Here is a 24,233-nt window from a genome sequence, read left to right as displayed (position 1 = left end):
TGAGTGCTCATATTTAGCTCTTTCCATCAGCCCCACTAAATTGAATGGAGCAGCGCTGCACATGTCTATGTCACTGTGGGTGGGTGCAGCAAGCCCACAGTGTTGAGAAGAAGGAGACATGGGTGAGCAATAGATTCACACAAGCATTAGCCCAATTGGCATTCAACACTCCAATAATACTTAATTGCGCTGACTATTTTTTCTGGCCATGTAGTCAGAACTCCATGCAGAATTTTTTCAATGTGTGCATGGGGTTCCAGAAACCGCATTCACATAATTGGGATGTGGGTATTTAATACAGATTTAGATGCAAGTTCCAAGACAAAATATGCATAAAATCCAACACATGTGAACATACCCTAAAGGGCATCTGTCCCCAGAGAGCTTGCATCATATGTACAGCTAAGGCAATTTTCATGGGTGCATCCATTGATTGGTTCAGAGAGCACAGAAGTGCTAAATTAAATGGGGTCTGGAAGGTTAAATGGAAGATTGTGGGATCGGAGTGGATTGTGTGATGGGAGTGGAAATATCCTTGGACTTGACCTATGACTGGCATTTCATAGATGCCCTAATAACAAGGGCAATGCTCTTTAGGGGGATTTTCTTGAACTAAAATATTGTTGACCTAGCCTCAGGAAAGGCCATCAATATCAGATTCGTTGACGTAAAGCTTGTGGCACTCTCACTGGTCAACTGTTTGAAGAGACTGTAGAATTTGAGTGAGTTCTATGACCTATTAACTGAATACCAGGCATAGCACTGTATTGTACGTTTTGTGGCAGTGGTGCATGGTATTGCAATTCAATCCTAGTCACTTGAGTGGGACTGATCTGCATGTAGACCATGTATTCAATGAACCTGGCTTGAGAAGATGCCACAGTGCTCACCCAAGCACCATTGCCCCTTGAAACAGCTGATTGGAGGGTGTGCTGGAAGTCGGACCCCTACTAATCCGATATTCATGACCTATCTAAGGATGGGTCATTAATATTTTTTTTCCGGGTAACCCCCTTATATTATACACACAGCGGACAACTCAGGCTTCATTCATACTGAGACTTTCAAAATAACTTGTGGCAGATTATTCCTCAGGAAAATTATAAGGAACCTGATTGGTTCTTGATCTTCTTTGTCTTCTTTGCTTTGTGCTATCTTGATACCACTCTTCTTTGCCCTGGGGCAACCCGAAAGACTGAGAAAGGAAACAAAGTAGAGAATGAATGCAAACAAAACTCTGTAATGCTGATGTAGATGCTAAAGGGGTTTTCCTGGACTTTAATATTGATGTGCTACGTCATCAATATTTCATCATGGGGGTCCAACTCCTGGCTGGAGTGCTGCGCCCCTTTCACTGTTTCGATTAAAAGGGACTGAACTGTAGTAGCAAGCACAGCCACAACCACATGTATTGCTTGCCTGGGTAAAAAAATGAAAGGTTGCATGGCTCGCTGAAGCACTGCAACCCCTTGATTTAGCGGATTGAGGGAGTGTCCTGAATCAGACCTCCATCAATCAAATACTGAAGGCCTATCCTAAGGATTGACCAATTGATCAATATTAAAATCCAAAAAACCCCTTTAAGATTGTCCCAGTGACTGCACAATCGTTAACTTCTGTTACTTCCTAACTATGGAATCTCTTTTGGTCAGACACTCAATGTTCATGGTCTTCACGTTTTACCGATCATTAGTGGTAAATAAATTTACAATATTTCTGACAATGAACATTTTATATGGGAAAAACTACTCATATGGTAAGAATTATGGCCCTTGATCAAGAATGGCACTGAATTTTTGCCCCTTTCCCACCAACCTTTTTGCAAACAAATTTGGAATATTTGGATTTTTGAAAGTCCCAGTCACATAAGGAGGTTAAATTATGTGTCAAACCACAGAATACTGTAGCACTGGTATTTTGTGATGTTTTTTGTTGTTCCATAATAATACCTTCTATGGGAAGCATAGTTTCCAGTAATATGTCCGGAGCCATCGCAGCCAGGAGTCGGACACCTAAAGCCAGAAAAAACGAATATCATGTATTTCAAGAGAAAGTGACATGGTATCAAATTAACCGGGCTCTATAGAGTGTTTCTCTCAAAGCGCAACTCTTATTTTATCTCGTAATTTGTGTAGAACTGCTCATTTTAAGGCATCTAGTGTTTTCTGATGACTCATGTCATGTTTCCCAACACTGGTGTATTGTTTGTTAGGGCTATGAGTAGTGCTCAGTAAACTGAACCAGTAGAACCCTATTTCAGGTCAAATTTTGCTAAAAGTTCAGTATGGGAGAACCCGAACAAAGCTTTCAGCAAAATTTTACCTGAAACCGGGCTCTACTGGTGCAGTTAGCTCAACACTCGTCCTGAACATTGGCATACAACACCGTCTAAGAGTCATAAAAGCCCTGTATAACACTCTTTATGGCTCCTAGACAAGTGTTATACACCAGATTTAGGTGTTTATGTGTACTTCCAGTTCAGTTTGAACTAAGTTGGACCAAAATTAACTTTTTGCAAAATGTTTGGCGCACCGGCCAAACTGAACTTATCAAAAGCTTGCTTATCGCTACCTGTCAGTATTCATTCTTGTTGTATATTATTGTCCTGAACACAAATATTGTGAAATTAATGTAGTGCACAATGATAGAAACACCCTGTAAAAGAAGAAAGAGACAGAGCCTTCTTGGCCTATACAGAGAGTCAAGCTTAGGCTTGAATGAGGGCAAACTGCAATACAAGATCGGACATGACTCATGGACAAGGGAGGTGCTGTATTAGAAAAAAAAAGCTGATCACTTTTAACCCTTACCAATCTAATTTGTATCCCGGTTTTCCTAGGGGGCTTACTCTTTTTCTGCTGTTATACAACGGCGCTATATGCTGGCTAAAGCCAGTACTGCATGAGGTGACACGTTGGATAGGCTCCAACAGCAGAGAGGCTGGCAATATACAGTAAGAGAACCCCGACGGATGTCTTCCAACATCGGAGCTGTACAGCCTTAAATCATAATGTCTTCAGACGTCAGACAGTGGATTGGAAAGGGTTAACCACTTCAAGACCAAGTCTGTTTGTACCTTGATGACCAGGCCAAATATTGGAAATCTGGCATATGTCGCTTTAGCAGAGAATTACTCTGTAAAGAGTTTCGACATCCAAGTAATCTTGACAGTGCTTTTTCATCACACACTGAACTTTATTTAGGTAGACTGAGTTGCATAAATTGAATAAAAACACCAAAATGTAGGAAAATAGTTTCTTTCAACATCTATATGATAAATATTTGGATACTTACTACATACTTACTATTTTAATTTTTTACATATGTATTTCCACTTATTTACTTTTATTTTATTTTCATATTTGAAAAAGTTCTCAAGTTTCTGAAAGATTTAGTAGAATTTATCAATTTTAATGTAATACATGGTATTGATGATTAATTAATGTAATAACTAATTTATGTAAAAAATTAATGAACCAATCCGTTCCCAATGACTGCACCCAAGCAGGCTTTTAGTGACAGCCTGTTTTAGGTGTTTTACCCTCTATGGGTGAAGTTCCGATTGCTGGATGTGATTCTGGCATAAATTTAAGTTGCTGTCACAGAGCTCAGGCAGCAGCGGCATAAATTTGCCATCAGCAGTCACAAAGAGTTAAGGCCCATTTCGATTGGACGAGTGTCAGGCAAATGATGCCTGACACTCGTCCCTGTATCCCCGCGCTCCTGCAGCAGGGGGGCGGGGCAGTGCAGGAGATTTCTCTCGCTCCCCCGCCCCTTTCCATTCACATAACACAGGCGCCGTTCGCTATGGAATGGCGGCTGTTTAAACTGCACGATGAGCGATGATCTTCATCACTTATCTTTTGGGCTGAAAACTGCTGAAATGGAGACCAATAAGGCTCAATTTCAGAAGGTTTCCGTTTATTTCCAGCAATTTGTGCCAAAAAAAAATAACATGGTAGTCTTCGCAGCTCACCACATTGTCTCTGCAAATGTAGTAGCCCTAACCAAATCTGATCCTTTTGTAGCCACTGTCGGAAATGCCAATGACTATATACATATATGTGTATTTGTAGTATTACATATAGTTGCAAGAAAAGTAAGTGAACTCTTTGGAAATTCAGAGCTTTCTGCATTGATTGCTAATAAAATGTGGTCTGATTGTTACCTAAGGCACAATTATAGAGAAACACTATCGAAGGGCCTATTCAGACTTGTTATTGTACCATACAAAGGTCCCATCAGGGTTTCCTTTTAAATCCCAAACATGGAACCTCTAGAAAAGACCTAAAAGGAGCATAGCATGGCCATCATGAAAACTGCTGCAACGGTGACTATTTCGTCAGATTTACGTTCATCTCCAGTATTTTGTGCTGTAAAGAATAACATGTCTCCATTACAAATTACTGAAAAAATCCAGCACAGAATGCTTATGGGCATAATGAAGCTGAATTGACCTCTTTAAAGTCAATACTTGTTCACATTACCATTTATGGATTTCATTTTCCAGTTGTGTCATGGGAGCAGGAAAACATTAGGTCATAGGTTGCAATGCAATACCATTGGCGATCATGAGACATGACACTGTAAGCTAGTCGTAAGCTGTGCTCAGCCAATTTTTCAAAAAAGTAGGCAGGCCCAGCTTTAACCCTTTGTAATCCAATTTTGGATTCAGGATTTCCTAGGGAGCCTTCTCTTTCTGCCATTATAAAATGGCACCATCTGCTGGCTAGAGGCAGTACTGCTGTATGGGACATGCTGGAGAGGCCATCGACAACAGAGCGGCCAGTAATATACAGTAAGAATACCCTTTCGGACGTCTTCCGACATCGGAGCAGTACAGCCTTCAATCAGAATGTCTTTAGACGTCAAACAGTGGATTGGAAAGGGTTAAAGGCGGGGCAGTGCAAGGTCTGTTACATCTAGTATAATGTATGCCATGAGCTGGTGTAGATTATTGCAAAAGCCTACTGCAGCTTAGAGCTGGCATTGGTTTTCATCTGGCGCACTGAAGTGCCGTCAAATTAGGTGAAAGTATTAAGAGGTGTGCGCCTCTTAGGCTTTATTCACACCAGCGTTTTTATGCGGCCGCCTTTTCACGGCCAGCAGAAAAACTCAACCGTCTCAGGCATTGTATTCCAATGCACTTGTTCACATGGGTGATTTTGCAGTGCGTAAAAACGTTGCACTGGAAAAAATAGAACATATGCAGCTGAATTTGGCAACTACTATTATACGCTGCCGGAAAAGACAGTTCTTGCTCTATCTTTCAACCGATATACGCTAGCGGCTCCTATAGACTCCTATGGGAGCTGGAAAAATAAAGAAGGGGGAGGCAGTTTAGCAGCATCCAACACAGGGGAAAGCTTACAGGTGCCTCTATTTAGGCATTTGAAGTAATTCCGAGGATTTATGCCGGGCAAGGGATTTCCGAGCTGCACATATTTTTTCACTAATATGTCCCACTCAGCCATATGAATGGACGAGAAAACGCTAATTAAGCTCGGGATTTGATCACGGAAAATCGTCCATTCATGCAAATTAATGGCACGTCTGACCGAACGTAAAAACGCATACACTCGTGTGAAAGCTCTTAATGAATGTATCACTCACAGCTGGATGCAGTGTATGAATTGTTGGTCTAAGTAAATAGGTCTACTTTCTGTCTAAGTTTGCACCGTCTAACTATTAGACAGTATTACTAACTCAGCCCCAATATTTTTGTTATACAATATGACCAATAATAAGCTCTGATAAACGATCAGATCTAATCAGCTGAAATATTAGGCGGCATAATATTATAATTACATGAATTGATGACTGAAGTAAGGAAAGCATGGCCTTCTGCTATGATTAGAGATGAGCGAGTATACTCGCTAAGGCACATTACTCGAGCGAGTAGTGCCTTAGCCGAGTATCTCCCCGCTCGTCTCTAAAGATTCGGGGGCCGGCGCAGGTGACAGGTGAGTTGCGGCATGGAGCGGGGAGGTGTGGGGGGGGAGAGAGAGGGAGAGAGCGATCTCCCCTCCGTTCCTCCCCGCCGCTCCCCGCCCCCCGCCGGCCCCGAATCTTTAAGAGACGAGCGGGGAGATACTCGGCTAAGGCACTAATCGCTCGAGTAATGTGCCTTAGCGAGTATACTCGCTCATCTCTAGCTATGATATATACATGGAGCCATCGTTGGACCTGTGTTCCTTCGAGGGACTATCAACACAGATTGGTACCTAAGAATGGTGGATGGCTTCCTGGATGATCTGCCCATACCGTAGCAGAAGGACACCACTCCGAGTTCACTTTCATCACTCCAGCCATAGCAGCGGTCCCACAGGACTTAGAGAGAAAAGCAGATTTCTGCTTCTTACATGCTATTATTCAACTATGCAGTTGGGTTTTACTCTCTACAAGGACCACAACACAAAATTAAAATCCATGTTCCGGGGCCCCCAGGAGCCCATACACCATGCCATCGTGTAGCCTTCCTACTCAAGTACACTATTGTTATTTCCATATAGGACACCAGTATTGGGATCAGTCTTTTTGACTGCACCCTGTATAGACATCATATTAGGGATGAGACAACCCATTTAATTGAAATGCACATTGAACATATTGATTGTAGGTGATTGGATATGAATCCAAATACAAATGGAAAAAAATACTAAATCGCCTTAGTACTGAATCGTTCTGTATGTATAGAGGCGCTGCTCTGTCTATTCAGCATTGGCAATCCCTGGAGAGCAAAGAATAAAGAATCCTAAATCTATAGCATCACTTGCATTGAGACCCTTTCCTATTTTTATAGACTAAACTTTCGCCTTTGTGATCACGGAAATCTTTGCTCCAAGATGCGAATGCACGTCCTGTCTATACTGGGACTGATCTAGTGGTGGCAGCATTGGTCCATACAACCAGCGTTCATTATGTAATCTAGAACTACAGAAAACCAGCTGTCAATTTATCAGATACATAAATAAGCAGAAAATAATTGTGGCGCGTCACACTGGAGGTTGGGAGGTGTTATCGCTAAACACCAGATCATATGTAACAGACATAAGCAAAGTATTCCCTCCTGAGATATTCATTTCACAAGTTTTCTTATGCAAATGATCCAATGTGATAATTAGCTGAAATGAAGATGACATAAGCATGGAGGGGGGCTCGGAGATTCACTCCTGGTGTAAATGTTCATGTTTCAATTTATCATAAAGTGTAATATGAATTTATTATATGCCTTTATGCCTAATCTGCTGTGAAAGGTGTCTTTTGTAATCTACTGTTAGCGCCGCTAGATGATTTGAATAGAACACCGATTTTTACGGATCACTACCAAAGGTCTACATTCTGTGGAACAACAAGGTCCTGACAACTCCTAGATAGGATGGAAACTCCTATATCTGCATGAACTAGGTTGTCAGAGCCGTCTAAGTCTAGCCACATTAGTGTGATCTAAGGTAAAAACTGTAGTTTTATCCCAGATGGTTATTATATAGCTTAAATGGGTTGTCTGGGATTTGAAAAGGGTCTGCTTTTTCCTAGGACAGCGCCACTCATTTACAAGAGTTGTGTATGGTATTGCAGCTTATCTACATTCAACTCAATGGAGCTAAACTGCAATGCCACACATATCCACTGGTGCTAATTCTGGAAAACAGACCCACCTTTTAGACCAAACAGGCCCTTTAAAAGGCTATAGACACCTTTCGGGGACATTTTTTTCAAGGCGGTTGTCTGGTTACTTTTTGAAAATGTAATGGCAGGTGTGAAAATAACCAATCCAACAGTTCTTAGCCGTTGTTAGCCCGGCGATCCTGCATTGCAGTTCTGCGGTTGTCTCCGTTAGCAGCTGATATCTTGGACGCCATGCTGCCAGGATATTGCCTCTTATTGGCAGGCAGCAGTCACTTGATTTCCACTGTCAATGGAGACTGGGGCTACTACATTAGATCACCAGGGCCGAGGATGGGTAAGCACTGCTGGATTTGTTATTTTCACATATCTGCACCTGCCATTGCATTTTCAAAAAGTAGCAGGACAACCTTCTTACATGCATGTATTTTGGGTAGGGTATAATTAAAAATGTTGCACTATTTGTTTTTTCTAGTTTCTACATATCACATTATAGAAACGGCAGCGTAAAGCTCAATAGGAGATGCGGGAATGGTGGCTTGGTTTTCAGACCTTATGTTTTCCCTCCTGCACTTTTTATTAGCTAATTTATGACCACAATGTACCCCAAAAGGTGTCCATAGGCTTTAAGTAGTGGACCTTTTGAGCAGTTGTCCTTTTGGTAGAGCCTGTACCAGTGCACACAGAGTCCCTATGGTTCCATACTGCAGAAGTACTCCTTGTGCTGTTGTGTCGCGTTGCTTCAAGGGGAACTCTCTCTACACCATATTACAGAGGTAATGGCCCCTCAAAATAATGCAATTTTTTTTCTCATGGATTCTATACGAATTGATGAGACCAAACCTCAGAGGCATAAGGAGGTGCGGCACTGTTCCATACACTTCATTCTATTGACTATGGCTCAAAACTATTCTAAACTTTTCCTGGGTTTTGGGAAAGAAGACACGGGCCCAGAAACTTAAAGGAGTGCCCCGAACAGCTGATCACCCGGATTCTGCTCCAGACATCCCTAGCAAATGACTGACTTTACCAAGAAAAGCTACGACCAGCCAAATATTTTTGACATCACTGTGTTTATTATCTGTGTACTATGATATCACTGTGTTTATTATGATTGTATCATCACTGTGTTAACCATCCTTTTACTCTGACATAATAGTTTATTATGCCTCTTCTATGACATCATTGTCTTTATTATCCCTGCACTGTGACATCACTATTTCTATCATCCCTATACTGTGACATCACTGTGTTAAAGGAGTTGTCCAGTTGTAAACTACTGGGCCTATCTACAGTATAGGCCATCAATAGTTGATCCGTGGAGGTCTGCTGCCCAGGCTTTGTATGACATGTAAAGTTCGCATTCAGTGGGAACTTTGCCTGCAATACTAAAATTGGCCACTGCAGTGGGAACAGAGCTGTCTGCTTCCTGCAGAAATCATGTCAGTGCGCAAGCACATTGGCCTGCTGAACAGCTGATCGGCAGGATCCCGGCCAGCAGGCCCCCCCAGATCTACTATTAATGGCCTATTCTGCAAATAGGCCCAGTAGTTTACAACTGGACAACCTCTTTAATTACAGTTATGGCAAAATTTAACCCAACACAGATAACTCGCTGCACCAAGTTATCATAGCACAACGAAAGCCATTAAAAAGCTATTGAGAAAGCAAGAAAAAGTTCTATGCTACAGTTTATTTAATGGAGTGTGTCAAGTTAAACGTCACTGGATTTGTACGCTTTAAGTAGGGAGAATTAAAACACAACAGAAAATCTTTTTAAATTGGATGTCAACGAGGGGGTCTCCTGCTTGGGACCCCTCCAAAAAAGTCAAAACAGATAGTCATCTCGGCGGACTTGAGTCATCAATGTATTGGACAGCCATTCATTGCTGCTGTAGATATCTCTGGCTGGTTGTGGCTTTCCCCAGGTTAAATCAGCCAGCTCCCATCTGAAACCTTTAACCCTTTCCAATCCACTGTCTGACATCTAAAGACATTCTGATTGAAGGCTGTACAGCTTCTGATGTCAGAAGACATCCGGCAGGGTGTTCTTACTGTATATTACTGGCCTCTCTGTTGTCGGGGGCCTCTCCAGCATGTCCCATACCGCAGTACTGGCTCTAGCCAGCAGATGGTGGCATTGTATAATGGCAGAAAGAGAAACCCCTCTAGGAAACCCTGAATCCAAAATTGGATTGCAAAGGGTTAAGGTTGCATTCACAAGGTTTTACCATTGAGCCAAATTTTTGTGTTGAAAATTAGACTGCATCCTTTTCAGCGGAGAGTAGGAAAAATGTCTGTCTTGTCACAAAGCATACAGCAAACACATGAAACCTACCAGAATCCAAATTCCACAGAAGAACAGTCTGTACTTTGTATGTAACATAAACACTTTGCTATTCCGGTGACTGTGTGCATCAGACACAATATCCTTCGTACTTTCCAAATTCATATATTGATTATCACTTTCTCCATTATTGTCAAGAAAGCAGCATGGGTATCATTATATCAGCGTTCCTCACACAGAGCCTGCAATTACTTCCGAGCAATTAGCAACTAGCGTGTATTACATGGAAGGCATTCTTTATGCTATGTATTGGTCTCAATCACCTTAGGGAGACCAATAGAAGAATCTTTCAATATTTAATGATCCGCTTCCTATTCTCCCTTCCTTTTGCTAAACAGTTTTCGAAGATTTTAGTTTTCTACACTGTCAAGGAATACAGGATTGGAAGGGTTAAAAGAACTAGCTATTCTAGCTGGACTTCTTCTTCAACCCCTATCTGTCTCTTGCTCATCTGCTACAATATATCTACTTCTCCAATCGCATACACATCAATGGGGCATCATAATATAGGCTACAGGGTTGCACTGATGGTTGATTCATCAGTTGGCCACATATTAGTGTTGAGCGAATTGAAACAGTCAAACCTTGTATTGGGTCGAATTTTGCTAAAGGATCTGTGAACCTAAACCTCAGGTGGTTCATCTCAGCCAAGCAATGGTCCAATGTAGCTCAGTGGTTTGCACTGTTGCTTTGAAGTACTGGGGTCCTAGGTTCAAATCTGACCAAGAATACCTTCTGCATGGAGTTTGTATGTTCTTTATGAATATCTTCTCAATAAATGTATGGACTATGTAAGGTGATAATTATTATGAGGAACCCCACACAAATAACTACTGAACTATCATGCTTCTTTCCCCTTCGGAGAGGGTGAAGAAATACAATACGAGCATACAAGCTTCATGCAGATGTTATCCTTGGTCAGATTTGACCCTAGTGCTACAACAGTGCTAACCACTGAGCTACATTAGAGGATGCTCCAGAGTTACAGAGCCATGCAGAATACAAGGATTTACTAAAACAGACTTGTCAGGAGTACTGATAGATCCCATTTAATGTCAAATTTAGTGGGTCCTGAGTAGTGATGCACTAACTTTTGAAAAGTTTGGTTTCGTCTGGTTTGCCAAACTTTTTCAAAAAATTTGGTTCGATCCTAATTAGTTTCTACTAAACCAGAAGTTCACCAAAACCCCTAAAACTGCTGTAGAACACCTTTTTAAGAGCCATAAAAGCCCTATATAACACTGCCAGATTTTATAAAGAGTTTTATAGCTCTTCGACACGTTATACACCCGTGTTCATGCTGAACTAAACTTTTAGCAAAGTTTGACCCAAATAGGGTTCTACTGGTTCAGTTCCCCCAACATTAGTCTTAAGTGCATATAGGGGCTCATTTTGAATTTGCTATGAGACACTCCTATCTGACACCGGGTTAGTTCTACTATTGTCAAGACCCAGTTACAATTATTATATATTCTGAACTTGAAGCTGCGCTATGTATTCTGACTCAGCAGCAGAATGACATTAAACATAATAAGAAGTATATATCCATCGTATTATAAAATGATATCTACTCTCTAAATAATCAACATTTTAACAGCAGTGCTGAATAGGCACTTTTTTTTATTGTAGGATATGTGATATGCCTCTAAGCCTAACGCTATACACTGGGGCATTTTATTTACTTGATATAGAGAGTATTAACCTCACTGATTTAAAGAAAAGTAAAATCCAGATAGAATAATGACAAGTTATATGAGCGACAGTAAAACAGATGGAAATAAAGAGAAATGCAGCCAGTAGCTACTAGAGAGCTTTATGATACCCTAGATAAAGCTTACATTCAATTTCACAGTATTGCCCAAAGTACCTTTACTTCTCCAAACTTGAGCAGCTCAAGACGACATTGTGTGAGATAAACGTAATGCAGAGATTCACTAATGATACAATATAATTATAATGCAAGCAGTAAAAAGACAGAAAATGGGCATTCTTACTTGAGTTCCTGTGAGCTAGTAGCCATCATGTTCCGAATACTCTTATCTGCCAGTGGACAACCAGACAATCTGCAAAAAAGTATACAAAAACTCTTCATACTGTGTTAAGGAAGACCTAGTAAGAACAGAGGCATACATGGGGTATGGGGTGCCAACAGACGCCAAAAAACCACTGCAGATTGACCTGGGTGTTTAGATAATGTAACATAGTAACATAGTTTGTATTCCTGCAAAAAGAAATACTGTATGTTTCATCCAGTTCAGCCCATTATCCTGCAATGTTGATCCAGAAGTAGGCAAAAAAATATGCAGTAGAAGCCAATTTTCCTCATCACAGAGAAACAAAATACCTTTCCCAATTCCGAATCAGAATAATCCCCAGGTCAACAGCCCTTCTGAAGTAATCAGTGACAATAATATGTAGTATTGTTAAACCCAAGAAAGGTGTCCAGGCCCCTCTTGAACTCTTATCGAGTTCACCATCACCACACCCTCAGGTAGAGAGTTCCATAGTCTCACTGCTCTTACAGTAAAGAACCCCCTTCTATGTCGGTGTACAAACCTTCTTTCCTCTAGATGTAGAGGATGTCCCCTTGTTACAGTCAGAGTCCTGGGTATATATAGATGATGGGAGAGATCTCTCTATGACCCCTGATATATCTATACATAGTAAGTGGGTCGCCTGTTAACCATCTTTTTTTCTAAACTTAATAACCCCAATTTTAATAACCTTTCTGGTATTGTAGTCCGCCCATTCCATTTATTACTTTAGTTGTCGCCTTTTTATCAACTTAAGGTCTGATATGTCCTTCCTCTCCACAGGTTCTGAAAACGACATTATATGCTATGTGTGGTCTGACTAGTAAATGGATTTGTTCTCATTATGTGCATACGCCTCTTTTGATACACCCCATGGCAATTGTTATTCTAATTATGTTTACTGTCAACTTCAACTGTAACTTCTGAGATACAGAAACAGTGCAGAATAGCAAGTGTCAAGATATGCAGCTGCTGCTCCCATGGCTCACCTGCTATTGGGGTATCGCAATTCTCCAGGCCGTGCATGTCCCACCGCGGGGGCATTCTCATCTGCCAGTAGGGCATGCTCGCTCCCGCCTCAAAGGGCCAGTGCATGCACCCTAAACACATCCCCCACCAATTCCCATCCAGGTCCCACTCTGTCAGGCACCAATGGCACAGAGAGGATGCCTAAGTAATCTGTCGTATCAGCCATTGTGAAAAAGTGCCAGTTTGTGTATTCTAGCTCTGACCTTAGCCTGCGTTCCTGACAATTCTGATTTCTGTGCTCCCTGACCTCGGCTCTGTGTTTTGACTTATTTATTGCCTACTGTCTGCTCTGATCATTACCTGGACCTTGCAATTGCACCATAGCCAGTCCTTTGGATACGCATTAGTTCACACCATCAGGCACCATGCTTTTGCCCGATACAGCCTCAGCAGTCACACTACCGGGACTATCTGTGCAAGTAATGACTTGCTGACCATGCTACGAAGACCAAATCACACTTGGAGGGTACATGGGTAAAAATTGGGGGTTTTCATCTACCGCCTTCTCAAATAGCCCTAAGTCAAGGTGGATCCACATCCATCTGCCTCACAGTCAATTTGACTGTTTCCGTACCCTCAGCCACCTCAGTGGAAGTGAGTCAAGATGAGTTCAGAGGGGGGCAATTTTCAAGAAAGACCCAGATCCCAGAGATGGGACCTCCATCTATCAGAGATACATGGCATATGGCCCTGTGAATATGCCATAATTGTCTGAGATAGGAATACGCCTTTAAGCTTTGAAACAAAGGCCAAGAAACCTGTCGTGTTACTGGTTGAAAAGTGCAATTATACTGTATTTACAAAGAAAAATAATAGCCAATATCTATCAACGGAAACAGGATGCATTAGTTATTAGGGCATATTAATATTACAAAGGGTGTAAGTCTTACGGTAGTGCCCATTTATTATAAAGCAGGACATCATTTATCACCAATTAGAAGACTAGTTGGATCCATGAATGACCATTAGATGTAAATTGACTGGAAATCAGAAGAGGAGAACAACAGGAAGACTTTGAAAGGTGCAAATTGGTGTTCGTCTACTTCTCCCTGCCAATAAGTGAACTGTTATTATTCACATGCTGTATGTAGGACAGCTATATTTATGTGACTCCACACCTCTATGATGAATGTTCTTCTCTCACAAATGGATGGCTTAATCACGAATGGACCCATTTCTTCTAAGTGCAATATACAGTATTAAATCACACAAAAGCTCCGAGCAGGGGGAACATTTATGACTTTATCTTTCTGAAGTTAGAAGAATAAACTGATGCAAACAGACAATGAAGCGATGGATGTTAGAGAAGAGATAGATCCACTCAGGAAATTATTGATACTTGGCAAATGTTATAATATTAAAATAAACAATTTATATTTATTTTAACCCCCTAGCACTATATGACATTCGTTTACGTCCTGGCAGGGTAGTAATTAATGCATCAGGACTAGAGATGAACGAACCTACGCAGCCACGCCCCTTTTTTGCCCGAGCACCGCGATTTTCGAGTACTTCCGTACTCGGGCGAAAAGATTCGGGGGGCGCCGTGGGTGAGGGGGGGGGTTTGCAGCGGGGAGTGGGGGGAGAGGGAGAGGGGGCTCCCCCCTGTTCCCCGCTGCTACCCCCCGCTCCGCCACGCCTCCCCCTCGCCCCCCGGCGCCCCCCGAATCTTTTCCCCCGAGTACGGAAGTACTTGAAAATCGCAGTGCTCGATCGAGTAATTACTCGAAACGAGTAGGTTCGCTCATCTCTAATCAGGACATAACCTTCCATTATGTGGATCACAAGCTGAGCCCACTCCATCCTGAGATCGGAGATCGATAAGAGCATCGTTTCCCACTACTAACCCCCTACATGCCATTATGTAAAGGGTTCCCATTCTGTGACATGCAGACCTCTGCAAGGGTGTCCTGGCTATGATCGCTATTGTAAGTGATAAGGTATGGCAGTGCAAAAGTCCTGCAATGCATTATAATAGCGATCATAGCTGTTTTGGCTCAAGTCTTCTATGGGGACATAAAAACTGTTAAAAAGTGTAAAAAAAAAATGTAAAAAGTTAAAAAAAATACCAAAAAAACCTTTTTCCTTCACACTTTACCCTATATTTATAAAAACATTACATTTTATGTAAAGAAATCCCACATATGTGGTATTATTGTATCCATAATGACCTGTACAATGAATTGAACACACAGTAGAGACTGTATAAAAAGCCCCGTCTTAATCTCAAAGGGGTTTTATTCTACAGTGGTATGGTATATGAGTCATGGCTATGTAACCTAACTAAATGACTCTTCTGTAAGCGTACTGCAGAAAAGGGTTCAGTGTTGCCCTAAGATTGTTGGCCATGAATACCATATTCTCAAAGGCATGATTTAAAGGGGTTGTTCTGCTTTCAACTATTGATGGCCTACCTTCAGAAGAAGCCATCAATAGTTAAAAGCAGGGCTACCCCTTTGAATAGTCCCAGCTATAGCTTTCACTAAGCCTTCTCCAATTGTTCTGGTCCACCAACTACATCGGGCTACTGCAATAGCCAAATAAAAAAGCCTTAAAAAAAAAATAACAGTATTTTGATGGATTAAATTTCTTACGTTAATAAGTCCTTTTTGTTTTCTTTACACTGAGGAAATTTGGGCTTCGGACTTGGAATTGTTACTTCACCAGGGTACCTTCTGTCTTCTAGGGCATCGTGGAATGGATCCAGATCATCATGCTACACAATATAGATAGATAATTAAATATTTAACAAAAGTACCATGCTTAAAAAAGTGGACAATCAAAAACAGATTATAGAGTATTTCTGATCCGTTATATATTTCATGGCATTAAAGCTGGTCCCACTTCTAGCTGGTTTGCTGTAGACAGCTCCATACATTGTGCAGTGGCCCAGGCTGCTTTTGCAGACTGAGTCTCATTCACTTTAATAGGACTCAGCTTGCAGCATCAACCCGGGCCATAGCACAATGTACGAAGCTGTCCGCTTCCTGCTGAAAAACTGTTTGAAGTGGGACAACCCTGCTAAGAACAGTCAAACATAGTAAAGAATATGTATGTATAGCTTGATTGTATTATGTTGTCAACCTTCCTTATTCTAACATCTCAGAACACACACCTGCCTCTAATAATACAAATATCTGCAAAAAAAAGTTGTCATAAAAATTTTCTGCCAAGTGCTAACGGTTTTGTACTTTTAATCTATTCTTCAAACGTTTCCGATATACCGTATGACCGACTCTTGAAGTTGGAGAAAACAATAAATTAATTGGACAATTTGGATTTTTGTTCACAGTACTTGCGCTCCGGTTGCCATGGTAGCCTCAACAGACTAACTCTTCCTTGCATGAACATCCTGTCATGTGACCTTCACTCTTAGTTAAGGTCACATGGTAAGAAGTTTGTGCACTGTAAATCTATTGACCCTACCATGGCAACTTGAAAGAAAGCAGAAGGAAAGTCAATGTTGGAAAGTCTTATTATTTTAGATTTAAAATTCTATTGACCTATATTGAATTTCTTTAAAAACCAAAGATTGACCTACTTTGGTCACTTATACCAAAGTATTCTTTATGGGGTCTATTTATTAAGACAGAATCCTTGCATTCAAAAGTTGCAATTTTGGTGCATGTGCTAAGCTGCTACTTTTTGAACATTTACACCATGCCCCGTCACTTTTCCAAAAAGTGCACATGGCCGGCTTTAGGGGGCAAGGCTATGTGTGACCTGTCATATTTAATATAATCTATGCCCAGAAATTGGTGTAGATTATAGCAAAATCCTACTCTAGCTCGGAAATGCGGTAGGGTTTTATCTGGCACATGGAACTGTTGCCAGATGAGACAAATGTATTGAGAGGCTGTACCTCTTCATATATTTGTCCCCCTTAGACGGGCACAATGTTGATTTAGAACAGCATGTGAAACACCTGTCTAAGTAAATAATACGCCCATTATGCTTATTACTGACACAATCCAAACTTTTTGTTACTGACTGTATGTACAGTATAATCGAATACTTTACTGACATCAAGAAGTAAACAGAAACACATTCAGAACTACAGAAAATTCTTCATGGTTCTAAGACTAAATAACACTTGTTGACTGTTGACCATGGGGTCATAAATGATCTTGCATCTTCTAATAGAGTAGTCTCCACCTTATGGCTCAACGGTTGTTGGCAAACTGCAACTTCTGTCACGTCCTGATAGTCTGGACCCGAATTGCCCCTGTTTCTATCAAGGAATACTGGGAGTTGTAGCTTCTCTTGAGTTTAAGAGCTATAAGTCATGGCTAGAGACTAGAGACAATACCTATGTCCGTACCATTTGGCCTGAATATTTAAGAAAGTTGTCCAGTGTCATCCTTACAGTTTTCACATGATGCTATCATAAGTATTTATTGAGAAGTTAAACTTGTGGGAACACATTCAGCATAAGATTATATCGCACTATAGAACTAAAAGTATAACACTCCTACATAAACATTAGTCACTTCCTTAGTCGTGTATCTTCTCCCTCCTCCATAGTGTTGGCTGTAGGTATACACAGCGTCTTAAAGACAAGAATAAGTCCAATTATGTAGATTTCAGCAGTTGAATTACCATTGTTAAAGTATAGGTTGTAGTTTACAGTCCAGCAGGTATTACCTAAGTATTTAGTTTCAATTTGTGTGAATAATGTTCATTTAAAAATATATATTTTTATAAGTTGGGGTCATTAAAGGAGATTATTATATCTTTTTTTAGAAGATGCCCCTAAACATAAGCTGATCACAGAGTAACCTCAAGCAATCAGTTAGAAACCGTGCAGGACCCTTATAGCAAGTATCCAATACCCCTACAGTGCCATCACAGGAAAAATGAAGCATTACATGGTGTTCGTAAAAATCCATTGGCTGTCCATGTCATGCATGGTCGTGCCAGGTCCTCCAGAGAGATGCTCTGCAAGTCATGCAAATAATCGTTAGATTGATTGGTGTAAATGCATGCAGCGAATGAACAATTAGCGATAGACCATTAGATTATCACTGATTGGATCTGAAAATCATTCTTTATCTGCTGCTACATTATTTGGTATAAACCGACGTTGTATGACTTGGAAAGCAGTGGCAGGAGGGATGACCAGAGATGAGGTTATGTTTGAAAGAACAATCAAAACTACCCAATTACTGTTCAGTGTCAATGCATGCCAAACCAATGATATAGGATCACTACTTCACCGCTAGGTTGCATCCTTGTTCCAACTTATCTTGCCATACAAAATGGCCTTTAAAACTAGTTATCTAGAGGCCCTTTTACATGGCAAGACTATCAGCCAAATAATCACCCGAAAGAGTAAATTGAAAGGATAGTTGTTCCGTGAAAACATGGACATCGACAGGGTGATGAGCCATAATATGTTAGTTGTTTCACTTTAGCTTACCAAAAAAAAAAATAGTCCCTGTTTGATCAAAAGTCATCTGATGTAACTATAAATGAGCGAGTATACTCGCTAAAGGCAATTGCTCGAGCGAGCATTGCCTTTAGCGAGTATCTCCCCCGCTTGAGACTGCAGGTTCAGGCGCCAACAGCGGGCACGGAGCTGCGGGGGAGAGTGCGGCGGAACGGAGGGGAGATCTCTCTCTCCCTCTCTCCCCCCCGCTCCCTCCTGCTGACAGCCGTTACTTACCGCTCCCCCGCGCCGGCACCCGAGCCTTCAGTCTCGAGCGGGGGAGATACTCGCTAAAGGCAATGCTCGCTTGAGCAATTGCCTTTAGCGAGTATACTCACTCATCTCTAGATGTAACGTCACAGTCGTTCGCGTTCGTACGTGAAACTAATTAGCTTGGAGAGACCCTCTAAAATGATATCTCAGCAAACAACTAATGAGCAATCATCGTTCTGTGTAAAAGCAAATAATCGACTGTCTTTCGTACGCTTCAGTGACTTTTCTGAGCGACTATCTGATCGATAGTCGCTCCATGTAAAGGTACTTTTATTTAGACAACATCTTTAATGTAGCCAAAAATCAAAAAAGGGCATTGCTCCTGAATCCATGTGCTTCATATGTCATCTGATCACCCGTAACATCCCCCTCCTAGCATGATGCTGCGTCAGTTACTTAATGCTTAAGGGTCTAAAAGGAAAGAATGGGGCTGGGTAAAAGTCTGCAACCCTAAACCACAGCTAAGCTCCCCCCCCCCCCCCCCCGCCGTCATTTTCAGGATCTGTGGGGGTACCAGAGGTCAAACCCACACTGATCGCAATGTTATGGCATAATCTAGTAATCTGCAACCATTTTGCTAGCTGGAAATAACCCAATAACCCTTCAATTTACAAAAACAATGAATTCTGGGAATTTCTGATTTTGTGAGGCTTGAAACAGGATCACCAACACAACCGACCATCTTAGACTAGAATAAATTTCACAAATATACATGATATATATATATATATATATATATTGATGACACATGCTGTATATGGGAAAGGTAGATCTTTATTCAGTGTGAGAAGGTGTTCAAGACACGGAAGGATGTTAACGTTTTGCTGCCATTTTCATTGAGTTTTTGGTATTCGCCATTCGGCAGCAATTTTTTCACTATAGTTTTTATTTCAGTTTTCACAAAGTGATGACATAGCAAAATGAGAACACGGTACAGAATATTATAGGCTTGATTATTTCGGGATAAACATAGTCTATGATAGTGTATTCAATATCAACAAGCAATATCCTAGATAGGTTACGATGAATTACAGTACAATGGTTCTGAAAACGGGAGTACTGGTAAGGAGAGTACGTGAGATCAGAAGGACGGGGCATAGGGCTAGTCTTGGACCCAACAGGGATCCCTTAGGGTAGTGGTACTGAAAGAGCTATTACAAGGTAAGGGGTAGGGGGAGCAGAACTTATTAAGGTGCCCATAAACTTCAGATAGTTGTCAGCTGACAGCTAGTTCTCCAAGCCTCCACACAACTGGAGCATGCATGTGTTTTTAATGTAAAGAGGGGAATAAAAGTCTGATGACTCCTCTGGCAGCTGACTATCTACTAGGAGAACAAAGAATATGGCATGTTAAAATACAACATGCCCGATCATTCTTTTCCTAAAAATCGGCTGTTAGGGAAGTCAGGACATCCCCATACACAGGAGATAGTCCCACCAAAACTGGTGGGTTTGGCTGATGTCCATATATGTTTTATGAGCACTTTTAAGGTGGCCATAGGCTTGAGATATTTATCTGCAAGCCATTGGCAGATGCAGCTAGATTTGTTAGGAAAGGAAACAGTTAAAATAATTTAAAAAAAATTAGATCAATAAGCAACATAACATAGCAGCTATGCCGGTCTACGGGGCTTCAAAATTTTAATGCTATCATTTCTAGAGCCTTTAGCTTAAATTAAGTATCTCAGATACTTTTGGGGGATATGAACTAAATACACTGGTAAACGTCCAATGATATGAGCTTCACTGCAGCTTTATTCTTGAGATATAGGTCTTTTTTTGCCACGCCCTATATGCAAATGAGTGGTATACTGTCTGATGGGTGGTCCACCTCTGCCCATGGTTCATCTCTCTCTGCCCAGAGTTTACAAACTGCGCCCATTCCAAGCTTTATGACATCTCCAGCTTTGCCCACTGGGGATGTCATTTGTTCCATTATCACCGCACTTGTGCCACACTGAGCAAACAGGTGCATGCTCTGTGACTCTTTCCTAGCTGGACTGACATCACATGCATGTGTGTCGCGGGTGCAGTGATAGTGAAACGCATGAAGTCTCCAACAAGTGGAGCTGGAGATGTCATGAAGCTTGGAATGGTGCAGTTTATAAACTCTGGGCAGGGAGAGGGCTGGACCACAGGCAGGGGTAGACCGCATATCAGATAGTCCACCACTCATTTGCATATAGTACATTGCAAAAATAAAGACCTATAGAATGAAGCTGCAGTAAAACACAATAAAGGGAACAACAGGTTCCTCATATCATTGGACATTTGTCCAATGGTATTCAGTTAATACCCCAAAAAGTATGTGACAGACTTCCTTTAAAGGGTTTGTGCCCCCTTGAGAATGCGTGGCTCCAGACACCCTAATTCCAGCTCTCTGCACCCCTTGAAAGCAGCGGCTATAGGAGAAATGTAGTACTACAGGATGGCCATTCACAAGAATAGGGCATATGAACAGGGGATGCTATCTGGGCACAAACCCCTTTAAAGAGAACCGTGGATAATGTGCTGATGGACATTACAACTTATCTATTTCTGCATGGACAAAACGCTTGTATTTTGCTGATGGCACTGAAACAAACCACCACAGGTAATTGGAAATCCAAGTACCTCTTGTCTCCTATTAGTGAAATTGATAGTGCTTGTTACAGTGTTCGATTTGAATAGTGAATTTGGGAATTGTTGTAAAAGCAATTACCTAATAATATATGCACATCCAACAAAAGACAAAGTGGAAGCAAATCTTTGTCAGTGGATAAAAATAAAATATTATTACATTTACCCAAGAAAACTTTGCAAAACTGCATACAAATAAGAAACTTTAATCTAGTCTTATGCTATGCGGATGGGTAATCCACACTTTGTCCCTGGCAGTGCCTGGTAACTTGTCGCTTCTACAAGGACATGTCAGGGTCTTCACTACCTCACTTTGTTTTTGTTTCGAAAATTTCCACTGCTGTTTCCTCACTTCCTTCCTACTGGCTTTTATTTCCTCAAGTTCCCCCCTCCTCCTTTTTTTAACCTTTTCCTCTTTACTTCCTTCCTGCCTTCACTTCTTGCTATCTAAAATTTAATTTCAGAATTTTAACATATGTAAAGGTTTCCTGTTTTCTCACTCTTGTATTTTTCTCTTGCTTCCTTCATCCCTCCCATTCTTTACTTACATTCTTTCTCCTATTTCCTTCTTTTTGTCTACTGCATGTCTAACATGTGAATTTTGATGCTGTATTGGGGTAGAGTCACTACGGATTTGTAATGGTGACATTACCGCAAAACCATGTCAAACTCCACATGTCAAAAATACAAATTTTGGTGTGGAATACTTCTGTGTGCATATGAAAGCAAACTAAGATTCCTGTCTTCCTTTTCTTTACTTCCTCCCTTCCATTCTCTTTATTCCTTTACTTTCTCCCTTCCTTCTTCTTTCCTTCACTTTTCCTTCTTTCCTTCCTTAGTCTTTCCTTTTTTTTCTTTCCTTCCATCTTCCTATCTTCCATCAGCCTTCTTTACCTTTCCTCCCTTCCTTTTTTCCATCTGCTGTTCTTGCTTCCAACTTTCCATCTTTCCTTCCTTCTTTCCCTACCTTTTCCTTGCTTCCTTTTTACTTTCTTTCCATCTTTTTCCTTCCATCTTTCTTCTTCCTCCCTCCCGTCCTTCCTTCAGTGAGTACCATAAAATGGTTATATTATTATTACAATTATCTATTAGCAGCTTCTCCTAACATTGTGACTTAAGGCCCATTTACACAGAGCGATGATCGCTCAAAGATCGCTCAAACGACAGTTTGAGTGACAGCTTTGAGCGATCATTTTGCACAAACTATTAAGTAGCTACTCAGCTACTTAAAAGCATATTAGCATGCAAATGAAGCCTATAGCTGAATGCAGTTAATAGCCCAAAGGCTCTTATCTACATTCAGCTCCTTTGTTCTCTGTTGGGAAACAATGCTATCAGCACTACCCATAAAGAACGCATCGTGCAGTCCTGATAAGTCAGCACAACGATTTTTAGGTTGACCTGAACTTAAGTGCACGATGGCTGCGTGTTTAGATGCAACGGTTATCGCTCAAACGATTGCTTTTTAGCGATTTTTGAGTGATCATCACTCCGTGGGCCTTGAGATCCTTTTACACCATCGAATTGTCTGCTAATGACAAGTGCCAATAAACAACATTGTCACTCACTTGCAGTCTTTACACAGGCCAATTTGGACTCTATGGGGGTTGAACAATTGTTCATATAATTGTTTGTCCCCCATAGAGTATCATCATTGTCAGCAGCACATCCCCCATTTATGAAGGAAGATGTGCCTCCAACTGTGATGATTTTTGTGCCACATCAAAGATGCAATCACCAAAGGTACTAGCGGTTGCTCGTTCATCTAATGATCGGTGGCACCTATGAATGATCTGATGATTGGACAAATTAACTTTCGGTGTAAAAGGCACTTTAGTAGTCACATGAACTGATTGACCTAGTTAAGACATGAGCTGCATTATACACTATTCATTTGTGTGTTGTTGAGTTTACAGTGAGTGTTTGCAGTTCTATGTTAATGTACCTATAGAATCTCAGGTTAACCTAAATTATGAGACCTTCTGCTGCTGTTCTTTATTCTTCATCCAATCATACCGGTGGCAGCCATTTTGGTTATATCTTATGTCTCATGGATTCTGAATAAATTGCTGTGCTGCTCATTGCTTGAGAACAAAAAGCGGTTGCTTTGTTGTGTTTATGGAAAGGCTCCTCTTGGATATTATATACTGGTACACAACTCTATTGCTTTTATCGCACTTGAGACCTCCATATGGGTAAAACCTACATTAATCTCTGTGGAATCATCTTCATCTATCCGTCTGGGTTTCATTTTAGTGTAGTCTACTGGTAAGTCCCAGCAATCACTCTCATTCATTTGGAAACACTGGCTATTCATCACTGCCTGCCGCTGTGGTGACATTGGTTCCAGTGGAGTTAGAATGGAGCAGCAACCATCGCGGTGTCTTTGTTTGTTCATGCTAAGGTCCAGTGTTCCATTTTCATCCACATCAATGTCAGGATTCTGAAAGGAATGGATGAATATTGTGAAATTAGCTTTTCACTATTTTCTTCTATTCTTTACTATTTTTTAGTTTTATTGGATTATGCGCTTCCTGTAGATTTCCTGCATTGAGTCGTGACAATGTGCCCACACACAGCGTCCTAAACTTATGTAAGGCTTGCTACTTTCATGCAGGCATATAACGGGAAAGAGAAAAATGAAATTTTCTTTACTGCTATGTCTATTCCAGTGTGAGGTAACTGAGAGCGTCTAAGGATGAGTCTTATGCACTCTTTTCTTAATATTCCTGATCTGATATATGCATACAACCCTATGCCATGCAACTGGAAGGTAATCAATAAAATAATGGGCTTACATTGTATATCCCAAATTTCTTATTGCTGCTGTTGCCTTAAAACAAATGTCCACTTTTTAACACTGTGTCATTTTTAACTT

The 24,233-nt window shown here is 41.0% G+C and overlaps 1 protein-coding gene across 1 annotated transcript in view; it reads right to left on the bottom strand.

Annotated features, from left to right (window-relative positions):
- The window catches only part of MYT1L (myelin transcription factor 1 like), a 180,198-nt gene that overhangs the window by 30,015 nt on the left and 125,950 nt on the right, over positions 1-24,233 (bottom strand). Inside the window, exons 10-14 of the mRNA XM_066596421.1 lie at positions 23,562-23,798; positions 15,630-15,751; positions 11,968-12,036; positions 1,950-2,012; positions 1,112-1,195 (exon numbers count right to left, since the gene is read on the bottom strand). Coding sequence (XP_066452518.1) covers positions 1,112-1,195; positions 1,950-2,012; positions 11,968-12,036; positions 15,630-15,751; positions 23,562-23,798 — 575 coding nt within the window. The remainder of the gene's footprint in view (positions 1-1,111; positions 1,196-1,949; positions 2,013-11,967; positions 12,037-15,629; positions 15,752-23,561; positions 23,799-24,233) is intronic.

The sequence above is a fragment of the Eleutherodactylus coqui genome, chromosome 1 (genome assembly GCF_035609145.1).
Source record: "Eleutherodactylus coqui strain aEleCoq1 chromosome 1, aEleCoq1.hap1, whole genome shotgun sequence".
Classification (NCBI taxonomy): domain Eukaryota; kingdom Metazoa; phylum Chordata; class Amphibia; order Anura; family Eleutherodactylidae; genus Eleutherodactylus; species Eleutherodactylus coqui.
This window is presented reverse-complemented; position numbering and strand designations above follow the sequence as displayed.